General features: G+C 42.0%; 1 protein-coding gene across 1 annotated transcript in view; it reads right to left on the reverse strand.

Annotated features, from left to right (window-relative positions):
• Nucleotides 1-11,941: 11,941 nt before the first annotated feature.
• Nucleotides 11,942-26,838, reverse strand: part of NEB (nebulin) — a 172,025-nt gene continuing 157,128 nt past the window's right edge. Inside the window, exons 133-143 of the mRNA XM_083155043.1 lie at nt 24,903-24,995; nt 24,465-24,557; nt 22,828-22,920; nt 21,002-21,094; nt 20,120-20,227; nt 18,502-18,682; nt 17,881-17,973; nt 14,621-14,761; nt 14,497-14,532; nt 14,242-14,348; nt 11,942-12,620 (exon numbers count right to left, since the gene is read on the reverse strand). Of these exons, the coding sequence (XP_083011169.1) occupies nt 12,447-12,620; nt 14,242-14,348; nt 14,497-14,532; nt 14,621-14,761; nt 17,881-17,973; nt 18,502-18,682; nt 20,120-20,227; nt 21,002-21,094; nt 22,828-22,920; nt 24,465-24,557; nt 24,903-24,995 (1,212 nt within the window). The 3' untranslated portion in view covers nt 11,942-12,446. The remainder of the gene's footprint in view (nt 12,621-14,241; nt 14,349-14,496; nt 14,533-14,620; nt 14,762-17,880; nt 17,974-18,501; nt 18,683-20,119; nt 20,228-21,001; nt 21,095-22,827; nt 22,921-24,464; nt 24,558-24,902; nt 24,996-26,838) is intronic.

Here is a 26,838-nt window from a genome sequence, read left to right on the forward strand (position 1 = left end):
TCCAGTGGTCATCTTTACAGATCATCCTTTTTTATTTTTTCCAAGGACTATGTACAGATGCTACATACACAGTGGGTACTACCAAAGTAGGTTTTGGTTCTTGTGAAGCTAGCATTAAACTCTTAACTCCCCTATACTGTTTGCTTAACCCTTTGAGTGGTATGCCTGGAAATTTTCCGGGCTCAGCTGCGCTGCCGCAGCGGGCTGTCCCAGAAAATTTCTGGGCATACCACAAATATGAAATAGGTGCACGCCAGTGGTGTCCAGGTGTGAACCACTGGCACAGCACCTCTAGAGCACACACACACACCCCCCCAGCCATTCCCCCAACCCTCCCATCACCTGTGCTCTGGCGTTTGCACACCGGAGCTCTTCTAACTCCACTCCCCCAGCCACCTCCGCCTGCCGCCATACTTTTAGTAGCAATGACGTCGGCGGCAGGCTCAGGCACCCGAGTCCTCCCGAGCCGCCGCGAACATCCCCCAGCCTGCCGCAGATGTCACTGCTGAATGTGACGGGGACAGCGGCGGCAGGGAAGCTCCGGCGTACTAACGCCGGAGCAGAGGTGAGGGAGGGGGCTTCCAATTGTGCTGGGTTTTGCTGGGGCAGGACAAATCTGGGGTTAATTCTCCTACATTTATTTACTAGTTACTTGCTATCCCCAGCATTCAACAGTGAAGGAAAATGTCCACAATCAAAAGCAGTCATGGAAATGGTTGACCCATGAGTTACATTTTTTGGGGTTTCACTTTGTAGATTGCAGCACAGGGACCTGAAATTAGTGTACTGCAGCCCCCTCATGACTCTCCTCCCTTAACCCCTTCCCGACATATGACGTACATGTACGTCATATGACGGTTGCGGGGGAATCAAGCCAGCTCACGGAGTGAGCTGGCTTGAAAGAGAGCAGGTAATGGCTGTATATTACAGCCAGGTACCTGCTCTCACGGCCACGAGCGGTGAGTTCGCCGATCGTGGCCGTTTAACCCTTTAAGCACCACGGGCAAATCGCCCACAGTGCTTTAATAGCTGATCGGAGGGGGGGCGCCCCCCTCCGGCGCCGATCGGGGCCCCCCGCGGCGAGATCGGAGGGTGCCGATCGGTTGCCATGGCAGCCAGGGGTCTAATGTAGACCCCTGTGCTGGCCATGTCAGCATTCCTATTACATCCTGCCTGAGGCAGGATGTAATAGGCAGTGCTGAAAATCACTATATTCAGCCATAGAGCTCTATGGCTGAACCTAGTACAGGCGATCGCGCCCCCTAGTGGTCAAGTACACTAGGGGGCCTTGTAGTAAAAGTAAAAAAAATAAAAAAAAAAGTTTAAAAATAAAAAAAAAATTAAAAAAAATTAAAAGTTCAAATCACCCCCCTTTCCCCATTTCATAAATAAAAAATAAACATATTTGGTATCGCCGCGTTCCTAAAAGTCCGATCTATTAAAATATAACATTAGTTATCCCGCACGGTTAAAGGCGTAAACGGGAAAAAATTCCCAACGCCAAAACTACGTTTTTTGGTCGCATCGCCTACCCAAAAAAATTTAAATAAAAGAGATCAGAAAGTCGCACATATCCCATAATGGTAATAATTAAAAAGTACACTTCAGCCCGCAAAAAATGAGCCCTCACCCAGGTCCGTAGGTGGAAAAATAAAAAAGTTATAAGCCGCAGAACATGGCGACGCAAATTAGAAAAACCGTAAAATTTTCTATTTTTTTTTTTTTTTAGTGGTAAAACGTAACGAAAACTATATAAGTTTGGTATCACCGGAATCGTAACGACCCATAGAATAAAGATAACCCATCATTTTAAACTAACTATGAACTCCAAAAAAAACGTAACCAGCGCAAAATTGTGGAATTGCGTTTTTTTTCCTTTTTACCCCACATTGAATTATTTCCTGATTCCCCAGAATATTATACAGTATAGTAAATGGTACCATTAAAAAGTACAACTTGTCCCGCAAAAAAAAAGCCCTCATGTGTCTATATAGCCGGAAAATTAAAAAAGTTACGCTTATTTGAACGCGAGGAGAAAAAAAAAAAAGTTAAGAAAAAACGCCCCGTGGGGAAGGGGTTAAAATGTTTTGGGTCAATCTCTCCGCTAGCATTGCACACTTAACTAATTCTAATCATTGTTCATGTGGATGGTAAAGTGTAAAAGTTGAATCATGAAAAATTCATGGTGACCTTTTCATGTATTGACAATTAGCACTTGGATCTTTTTGTGTCGACCCATTGTCCATGTCGATCAGTAGTGGTAAACCTAATGCATGTCTACCCAAAGTTCAGATTCCCTCCATTGCAGATTTCATGTTGGTTATATTGCTGTGGCATCCATGATAAGGCTGACAGGACATTTGGTAGAGGGGCTGGCTGGCTCAGGAATTCAAGTATGTAGGGTGAGGCTGTACCTCTATTTCCCTGACCCCTCCATCAGACCTCAGTTTATCTTTGTGCTTAGGAGTAGGCACGTTTTGTAGTTTGGCAGGTTGTTAGCTTTGGTCTTTCTAGCACCTCAGACCTTGTCAACATGGCTAAGGTGATAATCGGTGTGACAAGATAGAGTTGCTGTGTGCTCCCCTCCCTATGTGCCCACCAGCTCCATGGGTGAGTTATATCTTCACTACTGCAGTGTCTGGGGCTTTCCCTGTAGGAGCTGCAGCAGGCAAAGGAGGTGCTGGCTGTCACCTCCCCCGGGCCATTTTATTCTAGAGAACTGCAAGTATCCAGCATAGAAACAGTATTTAGGTGGGCTGAGTGCAATGGGTCTAAATTACCCAAGAACAGAACACTGGGAGGGGGGTAGATGTATGAAGCAGTGATAAGGGAGGAGTGATAAAGTGCCTGGTACTTTATCAATGGCCTGTCCGCTCCTAACTGTCACTTTTAAAACCCAACCTTGTAAGTCAGGAGCTGATTGGCCGGTCCTAAGGTACCAGGGACTTTATCACTTCTCCCTTGTCACTGCTTCATATATCTACCCCACTGTGTGCTCTGTGCAGTCTGATGCAGACTCGTGTGCTACAGTTGTTGACGGTTTCCCTGGTTGAGTGGGTGACGGCTGTGGCTCAATCCAAGACCTTTCCAGGCCAGTAGACACTTGGACAGGGCTGGCCTTTGTTCGAGATCTTCCTACAATTTGTGTTTCCCAGACCACCTAGCTGGTGCACAGATGCAGTCATTACGAACTCACGCTTTCAAACATGTGCTGCATTTATTCCTAACAAACATTCTAAATGCTTGAAGATATATCATGGCCAACAGGCTCCTGCTTGTCAGTGTAGTTATTATTTTTCAGCTTAATAACTACAATGTTTAAAATATTTTATTCTGAATGTCATCGTTTTATCACTTCAGAGAGTAAGTAGAGAGGTGATTCTCAACCTCGTGTCCCCCAACAGTGCACATTTTCCAGGTCACCCAGCAGGTGCACTCATTCACTGACACATTTTAAAAGATCACAGGTGCAGCTAATTATTTCATTTGCGTTTCTGTGGGGAGACTTGGAAAACGTGAGCTGTTGGGGGTACTTGAGGACCAAGGTTGAGAACCACTGAAGTAGAGAACCAGCCCCATTAATTCTTCTGCAGCATGTGGCAAAGAAACTAAAAACTAACCTGTGCCCCTAATGGTCAGTGCAGACCACCCATATCCATTTGTGAAGAGATGTCGATATGCGTTTGTATGCTGGTGTAACTTTTCAAATACAGTGACTACAAAAGGGGGTGCAGGGGCGTTTAAGTATCTGTAATGCCTCTTATCTTACCATTTATAAATATGAAATGGCATGCCCACATAAAAGCTGGCTATAGCAGGTCAACTATGTCGCTATGCACAAGGATGACCTAAGCAAAGGGTCAAACTAGTTTGCTCGGTACTTGTGTACTTTCATGGCTCCCATCGCATGCCATATGTAGTGGCATGCGATGCGTTTTTACCATGTTTTAATCATTTTTGGTAAAAATCGCATGTGATTTCATGCGATGCGATGTCATTTTTCACTCAAATTAAGGACATGACTTGAAATCATGTAAAATGCACCCCAAATGTAATATTTCACACTGTCTACTATCTACGCCAACCTGAAGCGTGGCGAGCGCAGCGGTACGCGTCCTACGACCTTTTCATACCCCCACTATCCATGTCGGCGTGGAGTTGAGAATAGAAAGTGTGGCGAGCCACCGAGCCCGAAGCGTGGCGAGCACAGCGGATACCTTCACAGGTATTGGCGGGGCTCGCCACACTTTCTATTCTCAACTCCACGCCGACATGGATAGTGGTTGTATGAAAAGGTCGTAGGACGCGTACCACTGCCCCTCGCGGACTCGCTGTGCTCGCAACGATTCGGGTTGGCGTTGATAGTAGGGGTGGTACAGTGTGAAAAATGACATTTGGGGTGCATTTTACATGATTTCACGTCATGTCCATAATTTCAGTGAAAAATGACATCGCATCGCATGTGATGCGATTTTTCCGTATACGATGCACATCGTGGGAGCCGTGATTGTACACAAGTACCGTTTGCTCTAAACTACATCTTGTCTCTGGTGGCGATGTTTGAGCACAAAGCATTTGGGTGCCAACATCTGAGAGATCCAAAATATCTGCAAAATAATGCCAGCATTGCTCACATTTGTTATATAAATTCAAATAAATGTAAAAAAAAAAATATATATGTATTTCCTATAGAAGGTCAACGTTACAGGTCATTATGATAAATGTAAATATTTGCTTGCCAATTTTCCAACTATTTTGACAAATTCACTTGGCACTCAAAGGGTAAATATGCTGGATAAGCTTGTTCTATTACATGGTCGTTCTCTGTGTCAGTCACTGCAATTTTCTGAAAGATGGTACCTGAGTGCAACTGGCTTTAACAGTGTGGCAGTTGTAGCCATAAGCCTTAATAAAATGGGTTCTCTGACCATGGAGTCATATCAACATGTTTTGGTGAATTTACAATATGACCTAGTGATCTAGATATTTGCAACCATGATATAGTTCTGTACTCCAACACTCCCTGGTTAATTGTATTTACATTTGAAGGCATTATTCAAGATGAGCCTGGCTCTATATGTATAAGTTTCTGCACCTAGGCATAAAAAATGCTTCCTTTCATCTATTGTTCTCCGCTGCAATACAATAGAGAGAGCGGTACTTATGTATTATCTGGGCTCCCATGTTAAATGCACCGCATTTTTTCATACCCCTACTGTCCAACTACGCATGGAGTTGATTTTATATAGTGTGGCGAGCCACCGTGCCCGAAGCGTGGTGAGCGGACGCGGTATCATAAGAAAAACGGGAGCCCAGTTATTACATAAGTACCGAGAGAGCAATACAGCAAGGGGATTAGTATGACTGGTCTTTCTCGCTTAATCCTATTAAAGGCCAAGGAGAAAGGGGCTACATCTGTAACTCTTCCCTTTTGTAATCCGTGGAAGGAAAACTGCATTGCAGTCGAGCTTTATTAAACGTATTTGTTTAATTTACAAATCTAACTAGGGCGATTTTCTGGAGATACACAAATGCAAATGACATACTGCTCCAAAATGCCTAGATTTTAGTGGGTCTTAAGTTACAGGGTAAGGCATTGCTACTAACCAATATTTCTTCCTCACTTAAGAGTCTTTGGCTGCTTCCTGGGCTTTCCCCCTCATCACTTTCTACAAGATTATCAATCTCAATAGTAAAGTGATCTCCCCTCAAAGTAGTTCTGAGATCCTCCGCCAGATCGCTGTATGCAGTGATTTTCTCCAGAAAATGCTGCAGCCTATAGTTGAACATCAGAGAGGTGATGATGTCAATATACAAAAGGAGATAGCCTTGCAGGAGCAGCAGTTATAACTAGAAGAGGAGACTTTGTATGCTACACAGAACCAAGCTGCCAGGGCAGTCAAGCAGAGAAATATATTTTAGCAACACCGGTTGCAGTGGATAAGACAGAGAGCTGAAGCTTCTACAAATGGGGAAAGGAGCTGAAAAAAAAATCGTACAATACATAAAATTGGATGTGAAATGTCTGAAACTGCGGTGGAATATTATTGGTGACATTTACTTTATTATTCTCCACCTTGGTGATACAAACTTCCTTGGGGAATTCTGCCAGCGCTTAAAATTCTAATAAAGCAAGCTCATTACAGTGAAGGGGGGACAGCAGGGCAAAATCTTGAATATGTGCATCGGATGCAGTGACCAGGATAGCGGAATTGGCCACCAGAGAGAATGGGGAGGAGTTTGTAGGGTAATGAGGTTGGAGATGTAGAAAGCAGTGGAATTAGAAAAGGGCCTTGAATGTGAGTGAAGAGTTTGAAGAGGGTTCTGTAGGGGAATGGGAGCTGGTGTAGATTTTCTAGGAGGGACTTGGCAGAAGTGGAGTTGTAGGAGAGAAATAGAAGTCTAGCTGCAGAGTGGAGCTGGTTTTGTGGGAGGCCAGTGAGCAGACCTGTAGTAATTGTGCTGTGAGATGACCAGCGAGTGATGAATACGTTTAGTGCCACTCTGGTAGAGAAACAACCTGATGCGAGCAATGTTGCGTTGCTGAAACCTACAGGATTGAGCCAGGGATTCAATGTGGGGGCAAAGGAGAAAGAGGAGTCAACAGTAACACCCAGATTAAACGTCAAATTAAGGACATGACTTGAAATCATGTAAAATGCACCCCAAATGTAATATTTCACACCCACTATCAACGCCAACCCGAAGCGTGGCGAGCGCAGCGGTACGCGTCCTACGACCTTTTCATACCCCCACTATCCACGTCGGTGTGGAGTTGAGAATAGAAAGTGTGGCGAGCCACCGAGCCCGAAGCGTGGCGAGCACAGCGGATACCTTCACAGGTATCCGTGACTCATCACGGGCTTCACAGGTATCCGCGGGGCTCGCTGCACTCGCCACACTTTCTATTCTCAACTCCACACCGACGTGGATAGTGGGGGTATGAAAAGGTCGTAGGACGCGTACCACTGCTCCTCGCGGACTTGCTGTGCTCGCAACGATTCGGGTTGGCGTTGATAGTAGGGGTGGTACAGTGTGAAAAATGACATTTGGGGTGCATTTTACATGATTTCACGTCATGTCCATAATTTCAGTGAAAAATGACATCGCATCGCATGTGATGCGATTTTTCCGTATACGTATATCCATATATCGTATATCCGTATATCGTGGGAGCCGTGATTGTACACAAGTACCGTTTGCTCTAAATTACATCTTGTCTCTGGTGGCGATGTTTTCACGCAGTCTGGAAAATATTGAGCACAAAGCATTTGGGTGCCAACATCTGAGAGATTCAAAATATCTGCAAAATAATGCCAGCATCGCTCACATTTGTTATATAAATTCAAATAAATGTAAAAAAAAAAATATATTTCCTATAGAAGGTCAACGTTACAGGTCATTATGATAAATGTAAATATTTGCTTGCCAAGTTTCCAACTATTTTGACAAATTCACTTGGCACTCAAAGGGTAAATATGCTGGATAAGCTTGTTCTATTACATGGTCGTTCTCTGTGTCAGTCACTGCAATTTCCTGAAAGATGGCACCTGAGTACAACTGGCTTTAACAGTGTGGCAGTTGTAGCCATAAGCCTTAATAAAATGGGTTCTCTGACCATGGAGTCATATCAACATGTTTTGGTGAATTTACAATATGAACTAGTGATCTAGATATTTGCAACCATGATATAGTTCTGTACTCCAACACTCCCTGGTTAATTGTATTTACATTTGAAGGCATTATTCAAGATGAGCCTGGCTCTATATGTATAAGTTTCTGCACCTAGGCATAAAAAATGCTTCCTTTCATCTATTGTTATCCGCTGCAATACAATAGAGAGAGCGGTACTTATGTATTATCTGGGCTCCCATGTTAAATGCACCGCATTTTTTCATACCCCTACTGTCCAACTACGCATGGAGTTGATTTTATATAGTGTGGCGAGCCACCGTGCCCGAAGCGTGGTGAGCGGACGCGGTATCATAAGAAAAACGGGAGCCCAGTTATTACATAAGTACCGAGAGAGCAATACAGCAAGGGGATTAGTATGACTGGTCTTTCTCGCTTAATCCTATTAAAGGCCAAGGAGAAAGGGGCTACATCTGTAACTCTTCCCTTTTGCAATCCGTGAAAGGAAAACTGCATTGCAGTCGAGCTTTATTAAACGTATTTGTTTAATTTACAAATCTAACTAGGGCAATTTTCTGGAGATACGCAAATGACATACTGCTCCAAAATGCCTAGATTTTAGTGGGTCTTAAGTTACAGGGTAAGGCATTGCTACTAACCAATATTTCTTCCTCACTTAAGAGTCTTTGGCTGCTTCCTGGGCTTTCCCCCCTCATCACTTTCTACAAGATTATCAATCTCAATAGTAAAGTGATCTCCCCTCAAAGTAGTTCTGAGATCCTCCGCCAGATCGCTGTATGCGGTGATTTTCTCCAGAAAATGCTGCAGCCTATAGTTGAACATCAGAGAGGTGATGATGTCAATATACAAAAGGAGATAGCCTTGCAGGAGCAGCAGTTATAACTAGAAGAGGAGACTTTGTATGCTACACAGAACCAAGCTGCCAGGGCAGTCAAGCAGAGAAATATATTTTAGCAACACCGGTTGCAGTGGATAAGACAGAGCTGAAGCTTCTACAAATGGGGAAAGGAGCTGAAAAAAAAATCGTACAATACATAAAATTGGATGTGAAATGTCTGAAACTGCGGTGGAATATTATTGGTGACATTTACTTTATTATTCTCCACCTTGGTGATACAAACTTCCTTGGGGAATTCTGCCAGCACTTAAAATTCTAATCAAGCAAGCAAGCTAATTACAGTGAAGGGGGGACAGCAGGGCAAAATCTTGAATATGTGCATCGGATGCAGCGACCAGGATAGCCTAATTGGCCACCAGAGAGAATGGGGAGGAGTTTGTAGGGTAATGAGGTTGGAGATGTAGAAAGCAGTGGAATTAGAAAAGGGCCTTGAATGTGAGTGAGGAGTTTGAAGAGGGTTCTGTAGGGGAATGGGAGCTGGTGTAGATTTTCTAGGAGGGGCTTGGCAGAAGTGGAGTTGTAGGAGAGAAATAGAAGTCTAGCTGCAGAGTGGAGCTGGTTTTGTGGGAGGCCAGTGAGCAGACTTGTAGTAATTGTGCTGTGAGATGACCAGCGAGTGATGAATACGTTTAGTGCCACTCTGGTAGAGAAACAGCCTGATGCGAGCAATGTTGCGTTGCTGAAACCTACAGGATTGAGCCAGGGATTCAATGTGGGGGCAAAGAAGAAAGAGGAGTCAAGAGTAACACCCAGGCAGCGGAGTTGGGCAACAGGGAAGATGATGGTGTTATCCACATTGATGGAGATACTGGGGGTAGGGGGCTAGAGACTGGTTGGAGGAAAAATTATGACTTTGGTTTTGTCCATGTTGAGCTTCAGAGAGCGATCAGACATCCATGAGGAGATGGCAGAAAGGCAGCTGGATACTGTTGAATGCTAATAGCAGTCCATTGGGGGAGGTTAGAAGTTTGATCTTTGTCCTCCTATTTATCTCTGAAATTCTGATACATATTTCATCATACTTTACACTACAACACTCCACAGCTCCACACAACCCATCAGCCATCCATGTGAAGGTTAAATAGAGATGTAGCTGACCTGTGTCTGGGCATTAATTGATATTCCAAGCCAGAGCAAAAGGTTTGCTGCAAAGTCTGAATATTGAAAGTCCAATCCCCCACACACACACACACACAAATGCACAATCATTTTCTGCCCTACTAACGTCTTCGAAATACAAATCTAAATTATACTTCAATTTTCCAAAATAACAAAAAAAAAATTTAACAGACCAGTTTAAAAGGAGAAAAATAAAAGTGTGTGATGCACAGGACTTTCACTATCTGGAGAATTGCCCAATACATCTTTAAATGCATATCATTCCAAATCTCATTACTGAGGGGACTGGGAAGGGTAAATATTTACATTACAAATATAGTACACAGTACGGATGTGTATACTTGCACATCCGCTCGCAAGCGCCCACACAGAGGTAAAATTCCTCTGCATGCAGCTGGGTGGAAAGACTTCTTACTGTCTTCTGCAAACTGATGTCAGCCCCCACCCTAAGCAGGCAGGGGAACACCTGCATTTCTTGGGGTGTGCCCACTGGTTTTGTGGGCATGCCCATAAAATGCCAGGTGTTCACCCTGGAGCACCCCCTGCTTGTCAATCTGGCAGTGAGCATCCTGGCGACTGAAAATATCACCGAAGGTGCTCACTGCCATGTTCTGCACTTGAGCATTAGCACCTATGCACAGGCCGCCACAATCAGACAGGGGAGTGAATTCGGACCAGAACGTACAGGTCTGAATCGTCCCCAATGTGTTTTTGGCTATGGACATCAAATTTTGCCTGTAAAATGTTCTGCACTACAACTTTGAGTGTACTCTCCTGACGCACAATTTTTGGGACAACATCAATCCATTTAGACTTCCTGTGTAAAGTTTACTGAAACAAAAGTTTATCAGTGATATGTTCAAGAGGGCGAGTTTAACTAAGATGTCAATTCAGTTAGACACAACATACAGTAGTAATGTGTATCTGTGTGCTGTACCTACAGTCCAACTGAACTTGCTGTGTTTGCAGCCCCATAGCGGCAGGGCCGGCGCCACCACTAGGCAAATCTAGGCATTTGCCTAGGGCGCCGGCCACTGGAGGGCGGCATTTCGCCCCCCCCCCCCCCCCCCCCCCCGCCACGGGGGGTACCTGTCCTGCGGCTGTGTATATAAAGCTTGGGGCGGCGGCAGCGGGGGGTCCCTGCAGTCAAGAAATAACGAGCGCTATCCGCCTGGCTACGCGGAAGTGCTTCTGTTGTGGAAACACTGGCCGCACGCTGATTGGCTGAGATTCAGCCAATCAGCGCGCGCCGTGCGGCCAGTGTTTTCACAACAGAAGCGCTTCCGCGTAGCCAGGCGGATACTGGATAGCGCTCGTTATTTCTTGACTGCAGGGACCCCCCGCTGCCGCCGCAAACTTTATATACACAGCCGCAGGACAGGTACACCCCCCCCCCCCCGGCACCGGGGCGCCCCCACCCTGACTCGCCTGGGGCGCTCCAGTGCCTTGGACCGGCCCTGCATAGCGGGAGATTGGGCCCACATTGGAATGCGAGATGCGGACTTTGGAAGAATTTCCACATGTTAGAACACCAACTTGCTTCCCTCGCGGCTTAATTAATTGAGACCCGTAAGTAGTAAATGCAATAGCCTGTATCTTGCCGACGTCTATGATCGGACCTGCATTTGGACGGCATGCTCATTCCTGTAGTGCCTCGAGGGGTGACTGACTGGCTATGGCTATCAATTTAGTTATATTGGTAAATGCTGTTATCTTGTAGCCTTACAGTGGAGAGTTATATATAGCGCAGAGTGGGTACTGTTATCATGCAGTGTATGGACCTTGCCGAGGCCTGGGGGCTTACTATATTTTTGCAAATATATGTAACTAAAATCTCTCTCTCAAACTCTCCAGGTACTTACCGAAGACATATTATGGTACTTACGACTACCTATTATGGGGTAAATGCAAAATCGTGCTAAAATGGTAAAGGGGAGTATTAACACAGGGGTCAGTGTAGATTTCCGTGATTGCAGATTCTTTAGTCAATGGTTTGAAACATAATACCACTTTTTTTTTTACCTCAAGTACACTCATATTCTACCAGGGGAAAGTGTGTAACTGTATTTGTAAAGCTGAGAATATGTCTTCCATAGAGCAGCTTTCTGCTTTGCTTCCAGTCATCGGCCCACCCAATTTGTTATGTGAGGGGGGGACATATTTGGTTCAAAGAGTTTAAATAAAGTTAAATCAATCTAACTATTGAGTTTAAACAAAATCATTTTCGATTCTGATTTATCAGCACAATAAAATACTGCAGAAACCCCAGCTTTATTGTTCACTAATGTACAGGGAGTATGGGTTATTGACCCTAGAACATAATCACATGCATGCAGCGTTCACAAGCAGAGGAGGGGAGAGGCTCTTCCTTTTTGTGATCTCCTAGGGCAATTGCTTAAAACAATGTATCATGGTGGATTTTACAATTCCAAGAAGTATGTCAAGTCTGTGTACAGTAAGAAACCTGTTGAAACCTATTGAATAGACAAATAGATAAGGTGGTAACGTTCATGTTCTCTTACTAAAATATGTCATTCTAGAGTTAGTCATAACCAAGGGCAATCTATATAATCCTGGTGTATTCTGATGTTACTCTAAACAAGAAAAATCTGATATTAAGTACAGTTGCCGATCAGTCCAATGTTAGGAAAATACAGAAGATGTTAATACTTGATTTTTTTTTTATTGAAGATAAGGCAAGAGAATGTGGTGAGGGCTGTTCCTCCACTGATGTTTTTGTGCAGTGTCACTGCTGGAGGATGATGTCATTAGTTTATTAAATGGCTTCCACATAATTAGCCGGAAGCATGCCTGTCTTGCCAGTTCTCTGGACTGTTCCGTACATCCAGCCTTCATCTATGGTCTGGACATTTAGTATGGTGTCACCATCTTTGAAAGATACTTCATCGTTGTCCGCTGCCCTGTAGTCATACATGGCTTTGAAGGTTTTCTGGAAAAGAAATGCAATATATGTAGTTATTGTCAGAATATGACAGATGTATTTGTTGTAAGCACCAGATGTTATTGGCGGCTCTACGTCCCAGAGAAAATCATTGTATTATGGGGCTGATTCAGAGGTAGGCACTAATTGCACAGCTGTTACATATTTGTATGCGTTGGCGGTGTTAAAATATACAAAAATTGCAAGAAGTATCTTAAGTTACAAGATGCCCAGACATGGGAACAAAAGCATGACCATCGAATGTCCTTGTTTTCTAGAATACTACCTATCACTGCCTCTAAACGCTGGCCACGTGTTAATCATGCTGTGATGGTGATATCACTGTGCACAACACTGCAGTCCTGGATCTGCATGTGGACAGTACAGCTTCTGCTCATACACAGTTCTAAAAACATCAGAGATGTGCGTAAACCATTGAGTTTACATATCTGTCATTATTAGGCCCTATATGCCTGGGACATAATCGGAAATGCCAGTTATTAGAAAAAGAAGTGCACACGTTGAGATAGAACAAGGGAGATACATTTTTAATGAAGGGTTCTCAAATGTTACTTTACCACTGTGGTCATAAATGGTTTGGGGTTTTTTGTAAAAAAAAAAAATTTATTTTATTATGGGCTGTCAGAGATGACTTCTTGCAGGCTGTTGGACTAATTCCTGGTGATTTTTCCTAAAATTACTAATTTTCTCTGGAGGTACATGGGAAAAGATGCAGTGATTTCTATAGAAATCACTGCGTTCCATTTTCTGTCCCCTAATAGAATAGCTAAACACTACAGCTGGGGGGAAAAATTCCCCTGTAGCAATTGAATTCCTCTATAACAGCAGTTCTCAAACCATGGACCCAGAGCAAAATAGTTTGAGAACCCTTGCTCTATAAGATTGCATAAAATTCATAAAACAAGATCAACTTGTAAAAACATAGTACAATATAAATGAGTTTTTTTTAGCATGTGTATACAATAGGTTGTTCATGCAGTATATGACCAAATATGACCAGTTGTACTTGAATATTTGGAATCTACATTTCTGAAAGGTCTTCCACTATGTTATAGATTGTAAGCTCCACTGAAGCAGGGACTGATGTGAGTGTTCAAAAATCCTCTGTAAAGCAATGCGGAATATGTGTGCGCTATATAAATAACTGATAATAAATACATGTTCTAGTATGATCTCACCAAGTACAGCCTTGTTTGGGAATGATTGCCATGTGTGAGCATCTCTTCGGATTTGGTGTCTGCGTAAACTGATGTGGATTGTCGATATTCGGTCGTGATCACAACAATTCACGGCCGTTATCGACAAAACGGGCCAGATAGCTTTTAAAGTCTGGCCCATTCTGTTGATCTGCCTCTCCAATGCTGTTGGGCAAGACAGCATTGAAAAGGTGCCCATCGCTATTTCCCCCATCGGAAAAAGCGGCGGGGGTTGAATTCCCCCCTTAGACTATCCATACGTGTGTGTTTTCATTATACAGCACAAATTGATGGGTCAAAATGATTTGTGGACAAGTAAATTGGCACGGTCACATCTATGAAATCTGAGTACTTGTTGGAACCATTAAAATGAACCCACAATAATGCTGTAATGAAGTATCTTGGGCACTTACTCCAGTAGTGGATGGGTGTGATGGGACAGATGACGCTGTTGTTTGCTGGGTGGCCACAGATGAAGACCTTTGTTGAGGAAGTTCTGTAGTTTTTGCTTGCTTGTAACCTATAACGGCAAGAGATCATCATGAGCACATGGAGGATGTACTGTGCATTTGCTGTTAGCTGTAATTTGCTGCTAAAAGCGGTCTTACTGCCAGGCTTTACAGCGTTTGCCATTTTGCTTTAGGCCTTCTTGTGAGGTGAATACTTACCTTGGTAAAACAGTATTTGTGAACTTTCCTTGTGGCCTATAAGTGTTATGGAACAACGACAGTGGTAAGTATTTGTGGTGTTCTAAGAGTATGGAGTAGTTTTATGTATTTATTGTCATTATACCTGTTACAGTGCTGGTAAAGACGCCTCCGTTGCTGTAATAGGAATGGTGATGTTCGGCTGGATCAGATGGCTCCGATTTCTCATCTCCAGCGCTGAGGCTCAAAGCACTAGCAGAACGGGAGTGCTCACGGCTGCGACGAGCTTGAACTGCATGAAAGGAAAACTCTCTTAATGCTGCAAGAGGCAGGCATGCTGGATGACCCAGTGGTGGCTCTAGGCAGCTGACCTAGCTGCTGGTGCTACAGTCTCATTAGTAAGAACAGAGAGCGAAGAGAGAACAACGAGAGAGAAGGAAAGTGGGGATAGAGAGAAGGGGATCAGTTCAGAGAAAGAAAAAGACCCTGGAAGAGATATATATTAAGAGGGAGGGAAAGAGACATAAGGGAAAAAGGGGGGAGCACTGAAGATAGGATTAGAGAGAGAGAGAGAGAAAACACAGGCTGCAATATATATATATATATATATATATATATTGAGGTTTGGTAGAACCGGCACACAAACTTCCAAGAGACATCTGCTGGGGTGCCACACTCAGGCCACAGTCCATGGGGGTACAGCCAATGTATATAGTAGAAACAGGGAGCACTCACCAGTCTTCAAGCAGTATGATGCAAATAAAAATTTTTTAATACATCACCAAAGTCTCAGGCAAAAGGTCGACGTTTCGAGCCACACCGGGCTCTTTGTCAAGACGCAAGGACAGGATGGCCCCCACATTCTGGGGCTGTGACCCATCCTGTCCTTGCGTCTTGACAAAGAGCCCGGCGTGGCTCGAAACGTCGACCTTTTGCCTAACTAGGTCCTTGTTTCCTAGCACGGCCACAATCTTGTCCATCGTGTATCTTTAAGTTAAGGTACACGATGGACGTGATGGACCCGATTTCCTTTGAAATCAGGTCCATTTTTCCGGCAAAGGCAAAATCGGGTCCATCACGTCGGTCGTGTGCATTAACATGGCACGCGACGCGATGGACCCGATTTTGCCATAGGCTTCAATGTTAAAATAAGGCAATTTTGAAGTCTAGATTTAGACGTCTAAATTCAGACTCCCTGCAGTCCTGCACACCGCTGACAACCCGGCAATTTACACTCCTCCGGCAATTTAGAAGTCTAGATTTAGACGTCTAAATCCAGACTCCCTGCAAACCGCTAAGATGGGGGCATCTAAATTTAGTAGGGTCTAGGGGTACACTATTAAACCTGTTCACAATGACACTAGTCGACGTAACAGCTGTCGACCTTGATAATTCCACTATCCACGCTAACCCGAAGCGTGGCGAGCGAAGCGTGGCGAGCGAAGCGAGCCCGCGAGGGGCGGCGGTACGCGTCCTACGACCTTTTCATACCCCCACTATCCACGTCGGCGTGGAGTTGATTTTATAAAGTGTGGCGAGCCACCGAGCCCGAAGCGTGGCGAGCGCAGCGAGCCCCGCGAGGGGACACGGATACCTTCACAGATATCCGCGTCCCCTCGCGGGCTTCACAGGTATCCGCGTCCCCTCGCGGGGCTCGGCGAGCCCGAAGCGTGGCGAGCGGACACAGATACCTTCACAGGTATCCGCGTCCCCTCGCGGGCTTCACAGGTATCCGCGTCCCCTCGCGGGGCTCGCCACGCTTCGGGCTCGGTGGCTCGCTGCGCTCGCCACACTTTATAAAATCAACTCCACGCCGACGTGGATAGTGGGGGTATGAAAAGGTCGTAGGACGCATACCACCGCCCCTCACGGGCTCGCAGCGCTCGCCACGCTTCGGGTTGGCGTGGATAGTGGAATTAACAAGATCGACAGCTGTTACGTCGACTAGTGTCATTGCGAACAGGTTTAATAGTGTACCCCTATACCCTACTAAATTTAGATGCCCCCATCTTAGCGGTTTCCAGGGAGTCTGGATTTAGACGTCTAAATCTAGACTTTTAAATTGCCGGAGGAGTGTAAATTTTAAATAATCAATGTGAAAATCGGGTCCATCGCGTCGGTCGCATCGCAAGCAATTTGGTCGCATGCGATGCGACCGACGCAATTTTTTCCGACACGACCAACCCGATCAAAATTGGTGTGGCCGTGCTAGGAAACAAGTACTGCTAACTACATTATGTTTATTTTCTATATTGGATATGGCTGTGTATGTATATATAGATAGATAGATATGGTGAGTTGCCCGGCACTCCTGCACTGACAGAGGCAGTGAGTTGCTTGCCCGGCTGCTCTCCTGGGGAGTGTGACCTCCCAATAATAGAACCCTCCCAATAATAGAACACTTTGGCCCTTATTCAGATCTGATCGCAGTACAAATTTGTTCTCAAAATGGGCAAAACCATGTGCACTGCAGGTGGGGCAGATGTAACATTTGCAGAGAGAGTTAAATTTGGGTGGGGTGTGTTGAAACTGAAATCTAAATTGCAGTGTAAAAATAATACAGCCAGTATTTACCCTGCACAGAAACAAAATAATGTACACAAATCTAACTATCTCTATACATGTTACATCTGCCCCACCTGCAGTGCACATGGTTTTGCCCATTTTGAGAACAAATTTGTACTGCGATCAGATCTGAATAAGGGCCTTTGTTTTGCACAACTGTAAGTGTCCTGGCCATGCCCGAAACGACGTTGGCATAAACAGTAAAGTTTGATTTTTGCACCAAGACCCGGAGTGACACCCGTCTTCATTGGTTCTGTATATATATATATATATGTGTGTGTACACATGTACATATACACGTGTGTGTGTGGTGGGTTGCCCAGCACTCCTGGGGCAGTGGAAAGCTTGCCCGGGTGCACTCCTGGGGAGTAAAAGCTCCCAATAATAGAACCAAATGAATACAGGTGTCACTCCGGGTCTTGGTGAAAACTTAAACTTTACTGTTTATGTCAATGTCGTTTCGGGCATAGCCTGTCGTCAGGACACTTACAGTGGTGTACAACAAAGTGATATTTACACTTTGTTATTTGTTATACACCACTGTAAGTGTCCTGAAGACAGGCTATGCCCAAAACGACGTTGACATAAACAGTAAAGTTTAAGTTTTCACCAAGACCCGGAGTGACACATGTATTCATTTGGTTATATATATATACCCATGAGGACAACTGGTATTGAGTGAAACAGCTGTTGGGCAGCTAGTATTCGTCTCTTGTGGACTTATTTGAAATAAAGATCTCACTGACTGAGTGCTGGTCCTGCACTAACTCTTGCTTTGCCATCATGAAATCACTATAAGTTGGACATTTAGTGTAGGTTGTAGGCCCCCTATTTCCACACCAGAAAGCATGTGAAGGCTTCTTGATTGAATGTTGTCTTCTGCTGGGTCATAGTCGAACACGGATCCTGGATTTGTACGCCAGACTCTAAGATCTACAAATAAGAAATAGAAAGTTAAGATCCTGAATTATTTTCCCACCCACATTCATTATGACAAAAATTCCCAATCCACTGGTAAGGTCACAGCCATTCCCCTGCCACATATTGTGTCGCTTCCTGGGAGTCAAGTAGCCTGGGGTTGCAATAGTATATAGAGGAGGGGGTGTAGAATATGGTGGGAGCAGCTTGCGGACTGGCACTCTTAAATAAGCAGACATGCCCGGTTGCCCTCCAAACGTAGATTAGATATAGAGTGATGTGTGAAACACACAGGTGGCACTCACAGGACTGTTAAAAACAGAGCACACCAGCAGTTCAGACTGACCGTTCGGTATACTAACACCTTTATCAAAGACGAAACTATCTAATATGGGGGTTTGATCTGGTGAGGATTGGACAAATGTGTACCTAGCTTTAAACTGTTCAACAACCAGATATTTAGTTATCCATTCACTTATATATGAATACATTTCTCTAATCCTAATGACAGTTTGAGGTTTATAATATCCAAACATCTAATACCTGTGGCATCTTGATCTTGTTCACTTCTCTTTCGTTCAATCTCCACAACCTTTCTCTGAATTCCACGGTAGTTAATGTCACTGAAGTCAATAGTGTTCTTCTTTACTCTTTCTGTTATTGGGTCACTGACCACAGGAGTGAAGCTTCCCTTCTGCTTTTCGAAGTCTTCATGGTATCTCACCTGCAAGCATCAAAAATTCGATTTCAATAAAAACATTTCATATACACTGCACAACAACAAATTATTGGAATTGACAAAATAAAATAATGGATTTAGATCATATATACATACTGTATATTGGTAAACTGGAGCAGTGCAGTACTCGCATAGACATAATTGTTAGTTTTAAAACAGGATTTTTTTAATTTCTTTTTTACTTGAATCCTTTTAAGGAGGAAGGGGGCACAAGACTTTGGGAAAGAGCAGCTGAAATTGTTCCCCTCTTATACTCTCTATGTAGTGGAACAGTAGAGCATGCAGTGTGTCTGTCCATACGCCCCCTCTAATGAAGCTACAGAAAAGGATTTAACATCAATGTAAAGGTCACGTTTTTCTATATTATCTAATTGAGTAACATTGTGCCCACCACCAATATACCAGCGTTTGGATGACTCTAAGGTCCAATCTAAAATTGCACAGCACCTTCTGTCCAAAGTTAACTTCTTTGGATGCAAAACTTGTACCTTGCATAACTTTGTTAATGTATGGATGTAGGACCAGGAGGCTTTTTAACATGGCTTGCCAGGCGAGGCTCAATTTTACCAACCATTTGAACCAGGCTTCCATCTATTTTAAGCCTCACAGAGGACAAAATTCAAGAGTTGTTTTGCATATACAGGTTGAGTATCCCTTATCCAAATATCCGTTATCAAAATTATTCCGAAAACCATACATTCCAGAAAGTGAAAAAAAAAATAATTTTAGTTTTTTTTGCTAAAAGCACTACTGGGGACATCTGTAACAGCACTACTGAGGATACTCTGAGATAGTACACAAGCTTTGTTTCATGTTTTGAAACCTTGTTTTATGCACAAATAAAATATATTTGTGTGTATTTCATGTGTTTGTACAACATAAATGCAAGATACATCATTGAAATATAAATATATTCTGAAATACGGAATAATCCGTTATCCAAAATTCTTCCGGTCCCAAGCATTTTGGATAAGGGATACTCAACCTGTATTCTCAGAGCCCTAATATCCAAGTAATGACGATTCTCCAAAGACTGGTTTTGTTGCAATGCAAGGGTCACAATGTTCTCAATTACATGATACTTACAGTAGTTTCCACCAAAGGCTGAAAAGAACAGCTCTATCATCTAAAAGATAAAGGGAAAGGTGTGGGTCTGCCTACAAGATGAGAGCCTTTGCTATGTGGCTTGAAGGATACGTTTCTTAGGGATATCAGTGTTTTACCATTTCCCTTCCCTGTCATGATAGCCACCAGGCTAAGGTTCCCCATCTCATCCTGCCTCTTTGCCTAAATGTCAAACTTTTGTCAATGTCTTACTAATGCAAGTCTAACATTAGATGTCGACCTAACTAAATGTCTGTGAGATGACTGGATCCCATATCAGCAAGGGTTTATCACAAATACAACAAAAATATATATTACCGATGAAATGTGGCGTTGGGATTCCCTAACACGTCTCATTTCGGGTGTATCGAGCGCGAAAGCAGCTTTTCCTTGTATCTGCTTACGGAAGCTGTCAGAATACAATACCTGAAGGTGAAGAAATAATTAGTCAGTGGACTGAGCAAGGATGGCTGTTATGTCCAAGTGATGGAAGAATATTTGTCACAAATGGTAGTAGTAGCAGCAAACCGTAAGTAACCAAAGCTCTCAATGGGGAATTGAGGAACATTTTGCTTACCTGATCTTTAGATAACAGATGTAAACCTTCTAAACCAAATTATTTCCTGGGTTGTTAATTATTACAAAATTGATTATGATAATGTCAAATTCTAAAACTAAAAACTATAAAAAAAACAATACTGGAAAATGTTTTGCTATACTGATTGTCCTATGGTCTATAAATGTATTTGATACAGATCTATATGCAGATCTATGTTCATAATCTAACATCAGTATTTCAAATTCCATATTTTATAATTTATTTAGCTGGAAGAAAAATCCAAAATTTATAATAGAATCCGATTGACTGATTCCGCTAAACACCCGTATTTAAAGCCATTTTTACCCCTTAATTAGCCACATGTAGTAATGTAAGCATGTTTATCACCCAGTAAAGACTTTACCTGGTTAAATCAAAATGATCGCTTAAATTACAGTGAGTTTGATATTATTTAGGGAAATCTAACAGCCACTGAATGTTATATTTTAGTATATAGTCAAGATTGTAAACCTTTGGAGAAAAAGAGTTTATAAATGCTATATAGATTAAGAAACCCATACACAGCACAGAGTAGACTATTAAATGTGTTACGTTTTAAGTGGGGTTTATTTGGGGGGTGGGGGTCTGGTTTACAAAAATACCGAGCTAATTGCTTCCTGGTTGCGTTTAACCCTCTCCATCTCTGGAGTGACAGGCGTTGGTGTAGCTTTCCCCAAATTTTCTTTGTATGACACCTAAAGTGCACAAATAAGCATCCATAGATCACCACAAATATTCACAACGTCACACAATGAGTGTTACGTTTTAGTGTCAAATAACAGGGGAAGATTGTAAGAGAAAGTTAGACCTGAAGCAATGGAAAACACATTTCTTACTAACACATCTGTCTAAATCTGCAATTGAATGGATCAAAATTTAGCAGATTTACAACTAATCACAAACATTTACACATGTTAATATCATGTCTACATACCAATGTAATATGTCCATTAAATTATACAATCATTCTGATTTTGTCACTTGTTTCCCCACAAGAAAAGAAAATATGTGTTCAACTTGTCAATGAACAGACCTTTCAGCTGTATTTGATCAAATTGTTTTATGTTTAATTAGTCTAATGTGCTTTAATCTCCACCATTAAATATTATTGAGGTAATCCGATTAGTTGCGTTACTTTTTCATATGAAAAAATTGGCTATTATTGGTCATTATTGGGCTATCCAATTATAGCCCTTTTTCCTTTGGCCAAAAAATTTTCAGACGCTAACACATTTGGAAAAATATCCGGTTCCTATGTGTTATTGTTGCTCTAAAGGCTGTTTATGCTTCAAGCACCTGCAGCACACAAAGCATAATCCTTATAAGAGCTAGATATCGGGACTAACTAGATAGCCCACGGCAAATCCATTAGCGGCAGTAAAATACTGCAGCTAATTGAATACAGTCCTCTGTGTTCATTGGGATTAATTCAGAACCTGATCACACTTCCATGACTTTGCATGGCAACCAATTATCGTATGCCTGCACATAAGTTCGGCCCATAGTAATCATGCACGAGGCCATCTGCCGATGAAAACCTGCTACTTTTTTTATCACTGGCTGTATAGTGATTGGTAGGCGTCTGAGGGCAGTAAGTGGCTGTTTAGTGGTAGCGTTAAGATAAACGCTTGGAGTGCCAAAGATAACGCTGGGAATGCCAGGGAAAATGCAGGCGTGGAGCTATTCACATGGCTACAAATAGATCAGCAGCCAGACACATCTTTTTGCACAGCGATCACATCTATACGCACAGCGGGATTTCACTCTAGTAGCGCGGTGTCTTCTTAGCTGCTTTGATTTTGTGGCCATGCAATCAGGTCTAAATTTTATTTTTGAGAAACATCAACCACTAACTACAAGAATGGAATTCCCTTCAAGCAGCACGCAGCTAAAGTAAGTTACATGATTGAGGAACTATATACTTACCTGCCCTACTTACAGTGTAGAAGACTACAAGCACTGGCAATTACACCTCATGCTCAGATGCCTACAGTATATTGTCTGCTACAAAATACATTTGAGAAAATGGCCACGTTGAATCATAAAATACCACACCATCTGCAGGCTCTGAAGAAGTTCACTTTATCCATGAAAACATATTCTCATAATAAAGTTGACAATGAACTAAATATTAATTTGTTGTCAAAAAAAGATAATTCTAGAACAGGAAAATCCAGTAAAATCCATTATCCAAAAGCTGGATACCCTATACATGTGTTAGAATTAGGGTTGTATTGATCTGACAATGTTTATTTAAAGTCAAATTATACAATTTTATGTTTTATTTTATTGCAGGATGCTTAAAATGGTTATAAGGAAAGAGGTATACAAACAAAAATGTTAAAGGTGGCTTTTTGTTACTAATGTTAAAATCTCATCATGGACTTGTATTAATATGATATTATATTGCGTATTTTCCAGAAGGTACCATGCTAATGTTTTCTTGATTGCGTTTGACCCGCTCCATCTCTGGAGTCATAGGTGTAGGGGTTCCTGTCCCCAAGTTCTCTTTGTACAAAACCTACAGGTTAAAAAGGTAGCCATCATTATCAATAGCCATTGGATCACAACCATGAGAATGTCGAATTATATAATTATTTCAGAATTGCCTTTTTTTATAGAAAGCTCCATAATGGACTGAGAGGAAATTTTTGAAAACTTCTAAACAGGATTATGGTGTAGCCTACAGCAGGGGAATGTTTGTGAAGATCTTTAAAGGAGTATTGGCATAATATAAAGTTATAAGTCATTGACATTTAACTCCACTTCTGGGAGATCTACAAAACATGCTGTTCTGGTAAAACTGAGGACAGATTTCAGAATCCAATATAATATGAGCCTCACGGCAATTCCCTGTGCTACTGCGGACCCTTCGTCCACTATCTACTCTTACGCTATGACTCTGCTTGGCTCTACATCACTGCTCAATCTTCATGTTACATGTAGCCCTGTCCTCAATAATCTGCTTGCCTCAACATCACTGCTCAAACGTCATCTTACATGCAGCCCTGTCTTCAATAACGTGGTCATACAATGCATGTTCCAACTGTTGTGGATTAGGTGTGGCAGCGCCCCTTTTCAGTTACTGTCCCACCTGTGGATTACAGTGCCCTACTCTAAAAGGAAGGGGGGGTTGGAAGGCCCATTGTCATCTGATGAGAACCTATTCAATAGAGAGAGGCTCGGAGCTTGACAAAAGCAGGGGGATCTGACTAGCATGGATGACTTTTTCCTATGAGTCCACAAATGCTGCTAGGACATACCCAATACAGTGAGACCAAACCTCCTTTTTAGTGGTGCACCAAAGTCCCAACCTCTATTTGTAGAATATTGGGAAGTATGCAATGAACAAGTTATTGGTTATTGCCTCCCACAAGATCAATACACCTGTCCTGCCGATGTGAACATTCATATTCTCTTTTAATAACTGAATAGCGTGCCTCAGATATCATCTGCCATGGGGGTGCACTCTTCCTTCTAACAGCAATGGAGACAGATAGCTACCCTGCAGGGGAAGGGAGGAGCAGCAAGTAGAGCAGGGAGGGGAAGGATAGGAGTAGAACAGGAGTGGGTTGATGTGATCCAGAATAGGCTGGGTATCAACATAGCACTCATATTACAATTTGAAACATTTTATTAGTTATCCTAAGAGTTTGATAATGTTAAATATTATAGAGTTTACGGAATAGACCTTGATGTTGTTAGATACAACAGTAGAAAACAGCAAATAATTTCTTACAAGAAGAGAACATATGGGTGAGTATAAGAGGATATTTTTACAAAGGTTATATAATACAGTAAAAAGGTTAAAGATTACCCTTAGAAATCATGACATATTGTTCAGAAGAAATTAGAAAACATCTGAGAAGTTAAAAGGTATATGGCATAGAGGAAAAGGTATTACAATATTGAAACATATAATAGTGAAATGCGTGGGTGAAGCTGAATAGGTTTTTAGGGAGTAGTTATAGTAGTGAAATGTTAAATATAAGGATTGGCATTAAGGAAATTACATTTGGGTATTTTAATCCAATGTTAGCGGGATCTTTTTATGTTTATAAATACCGAGCTAATATTTTCTTGATTGCGTTTTACTCTCTCCATCTCAGGAGTCACAGGTACAGGTGTTGCTAGCCCCAAGTTTTCTTTGTACATAACCTGATGGCACAAGAAAGTAGCCCAAAACTATTACTAATCAATAAACAAAATATAAAATTAGAAACTGCACACAGAGTGATTTTATGTGAAAATCAATGAGAAGAGGATTGACATTCCACATCACGTGTTTAGTAGGATGTTGAAAAATAAGGTTTCGGCATTAAAAACTTTTTAGTTTTAGAATTTACTGGGAAAATGTTAATATAATTATTTTGAAATGTCGTCATAATTAGATCTATATGTTAAAGAACAAATCTTACAAAAAATAACTGTTATGATGTCATTGTTTTAGAAATGTATTATTAGGGGAGGGGGTTTGAAACCAACACCCATTGATGGAAATACCATGCTAATGTTTTCTTGGTTGCGTTTGACCCGCTCCATCTCAGGAGTCACAGATGTCGGGGTCCCCTGCCCCAAGTGTTCCTTGTATAAGACCTGGGGACACAAAAGAGCGCCGATAACCAAGTTTTATATTTCATAACACACTCTGTTATAATTTCCTATATTTTACAATTTAAGATATTGGTTGAATTCAGAATGTTTTTCTTGTAGTGCTAAAATATGTGATTTATACAGTATTCCAACATCAAGTTTTAAGTTGGGGTGCACAACATAGCGAGGAACATTGGTTGGCTTTCGCAGATGACCATGCAGATAGCCTGATCACTGGACTTCTAATGTTTGGGACCAGGTTTTGCTTAGGATATTTCAAAGAAAAGTGAAGTATCCTTTCAAAACGATTAGTTTTGAAGTAAGATTAAGAAATGAGCTCAATTTTCATAAAGATTGAGTATTTCTTTTTGTTTTGTTTTTTATTTGATTTTATAAATAGATGTTTAACTTAACATGTAGAAAAATCATTGAATTTCAAGTTTAATTTATCACATTAACTTTTAATTTAAAAAAATAACAAAAATGTGTCCATGTCCAGTTTTAAGAAGCACTTTTTAAAATTTGTGATCAAAGCAATAAAATAGAGCAAATTGTTTGTGGTGTCCTGTACTTTACAGCTACTGAATTCAGTCCCTCAATAAGAACATCCTCATTCCAAAAGTCACATGCAGCTCTTTCTGCTAATATGAAAAATCAGCTGAAATTGATTTAAACAGAAATTTTTGTCATGCGGATGCTCCCAATAATAAATACAGTAACCCATCCTACATTTTGTGTGCATACCCAATGTTCAGATCACAAAGGAGTTTGGTATTACTTAGGTGTCTGAGATATGGTTAGGTCATGTGATGATTAGGGTGTTGTTAGTTGAGGTGCATGTATAGTAATATATATATATAGTTTTGTATGTTACTTTGCACCTTATGCATGACCTGATGAAAAGACTGCACAGGTCTTGAAACGTTGTCGTCTGCACTTTAAAAATGCTGTAATTTTGCTCTAAATATACCAGCACCTTAATTAAATCCGTTTGAGTGCCGCCTCCTTCCTCAAAAGTTCCTGTAACAGGGTACATGCGAGAACCTGCGTCTATATTTCCTCCTTTGGAAGGCACCGCGGTCTGTTGTCTGCATTGTCCAGAGTGCCAATCACAGCCGGATTGTATATATATTTATAGATAGCATATCAGACCGGCACTTTCCACAACATGTGTTGTCGCCCCGGATGCCCTCTGGACGGTAATGGATAGGAGGCAGCAAAGACAACCAACATTTTGGGGTTCAACACAACCCCTTTATCTTGTAAACCTTGATAAAGGGGTTATGTTGAACCCCGAAACATGTCTTGTATCACTAAAGTATCTTTCCAATATACCCGCTGAGTGCCGCTGTTGTCTTTGCTCATTGGCTCATAGGGCTTTGAACTGTTTTGTGCGAAGTGGTGCTTTATTCAGCCCATAAAGGGGGATCGAGTTCAGGTGCTGTTGCTCAAGCAAAAACGCAGCCGTTCATAGAAAATATTGCATTTATAATTAATTCAACAAGGGACAACTTAACTTACTCCCTTAAATACTATGTGTAAACCTTTATTGCTAATTTACATTACAACTGTTCTAATTCCATTTGTGTAGTTTCCACGTGTTAAAAATGTGAGAATAGCACATTAAAATATATCAAACAGATAATTCTATACTAAAATGTAGGAATGTGGCCAACTTAGTTAACGTGTTAACACACACTGCCAATCGGTAAACAAAAAGGAAATATTTAACCTGATTCAGGCTTGCTCGGAAGGGGCCATATCCGGCACCGTTTTTGGGTGGGGCTACAGTATTTGCAGAAAAAAAAAAGAACTGATGTATCTCCGCACTGTATCAAAAGCACAT

The sequence above is a fragment of the Crinia signifera genome, chromosome 7 (assembly GCF_055691185.1).
Source record: "Crinia signifera chromosome 7, ASM5569118v1, whole genome shotgun sequence".
Classification (NCBI taxonomy): Eukaryota; Metazoa; Chordata; class Amphibia; order Anura; family Myobatrachidae; genus Crinia; species Crinia signifera.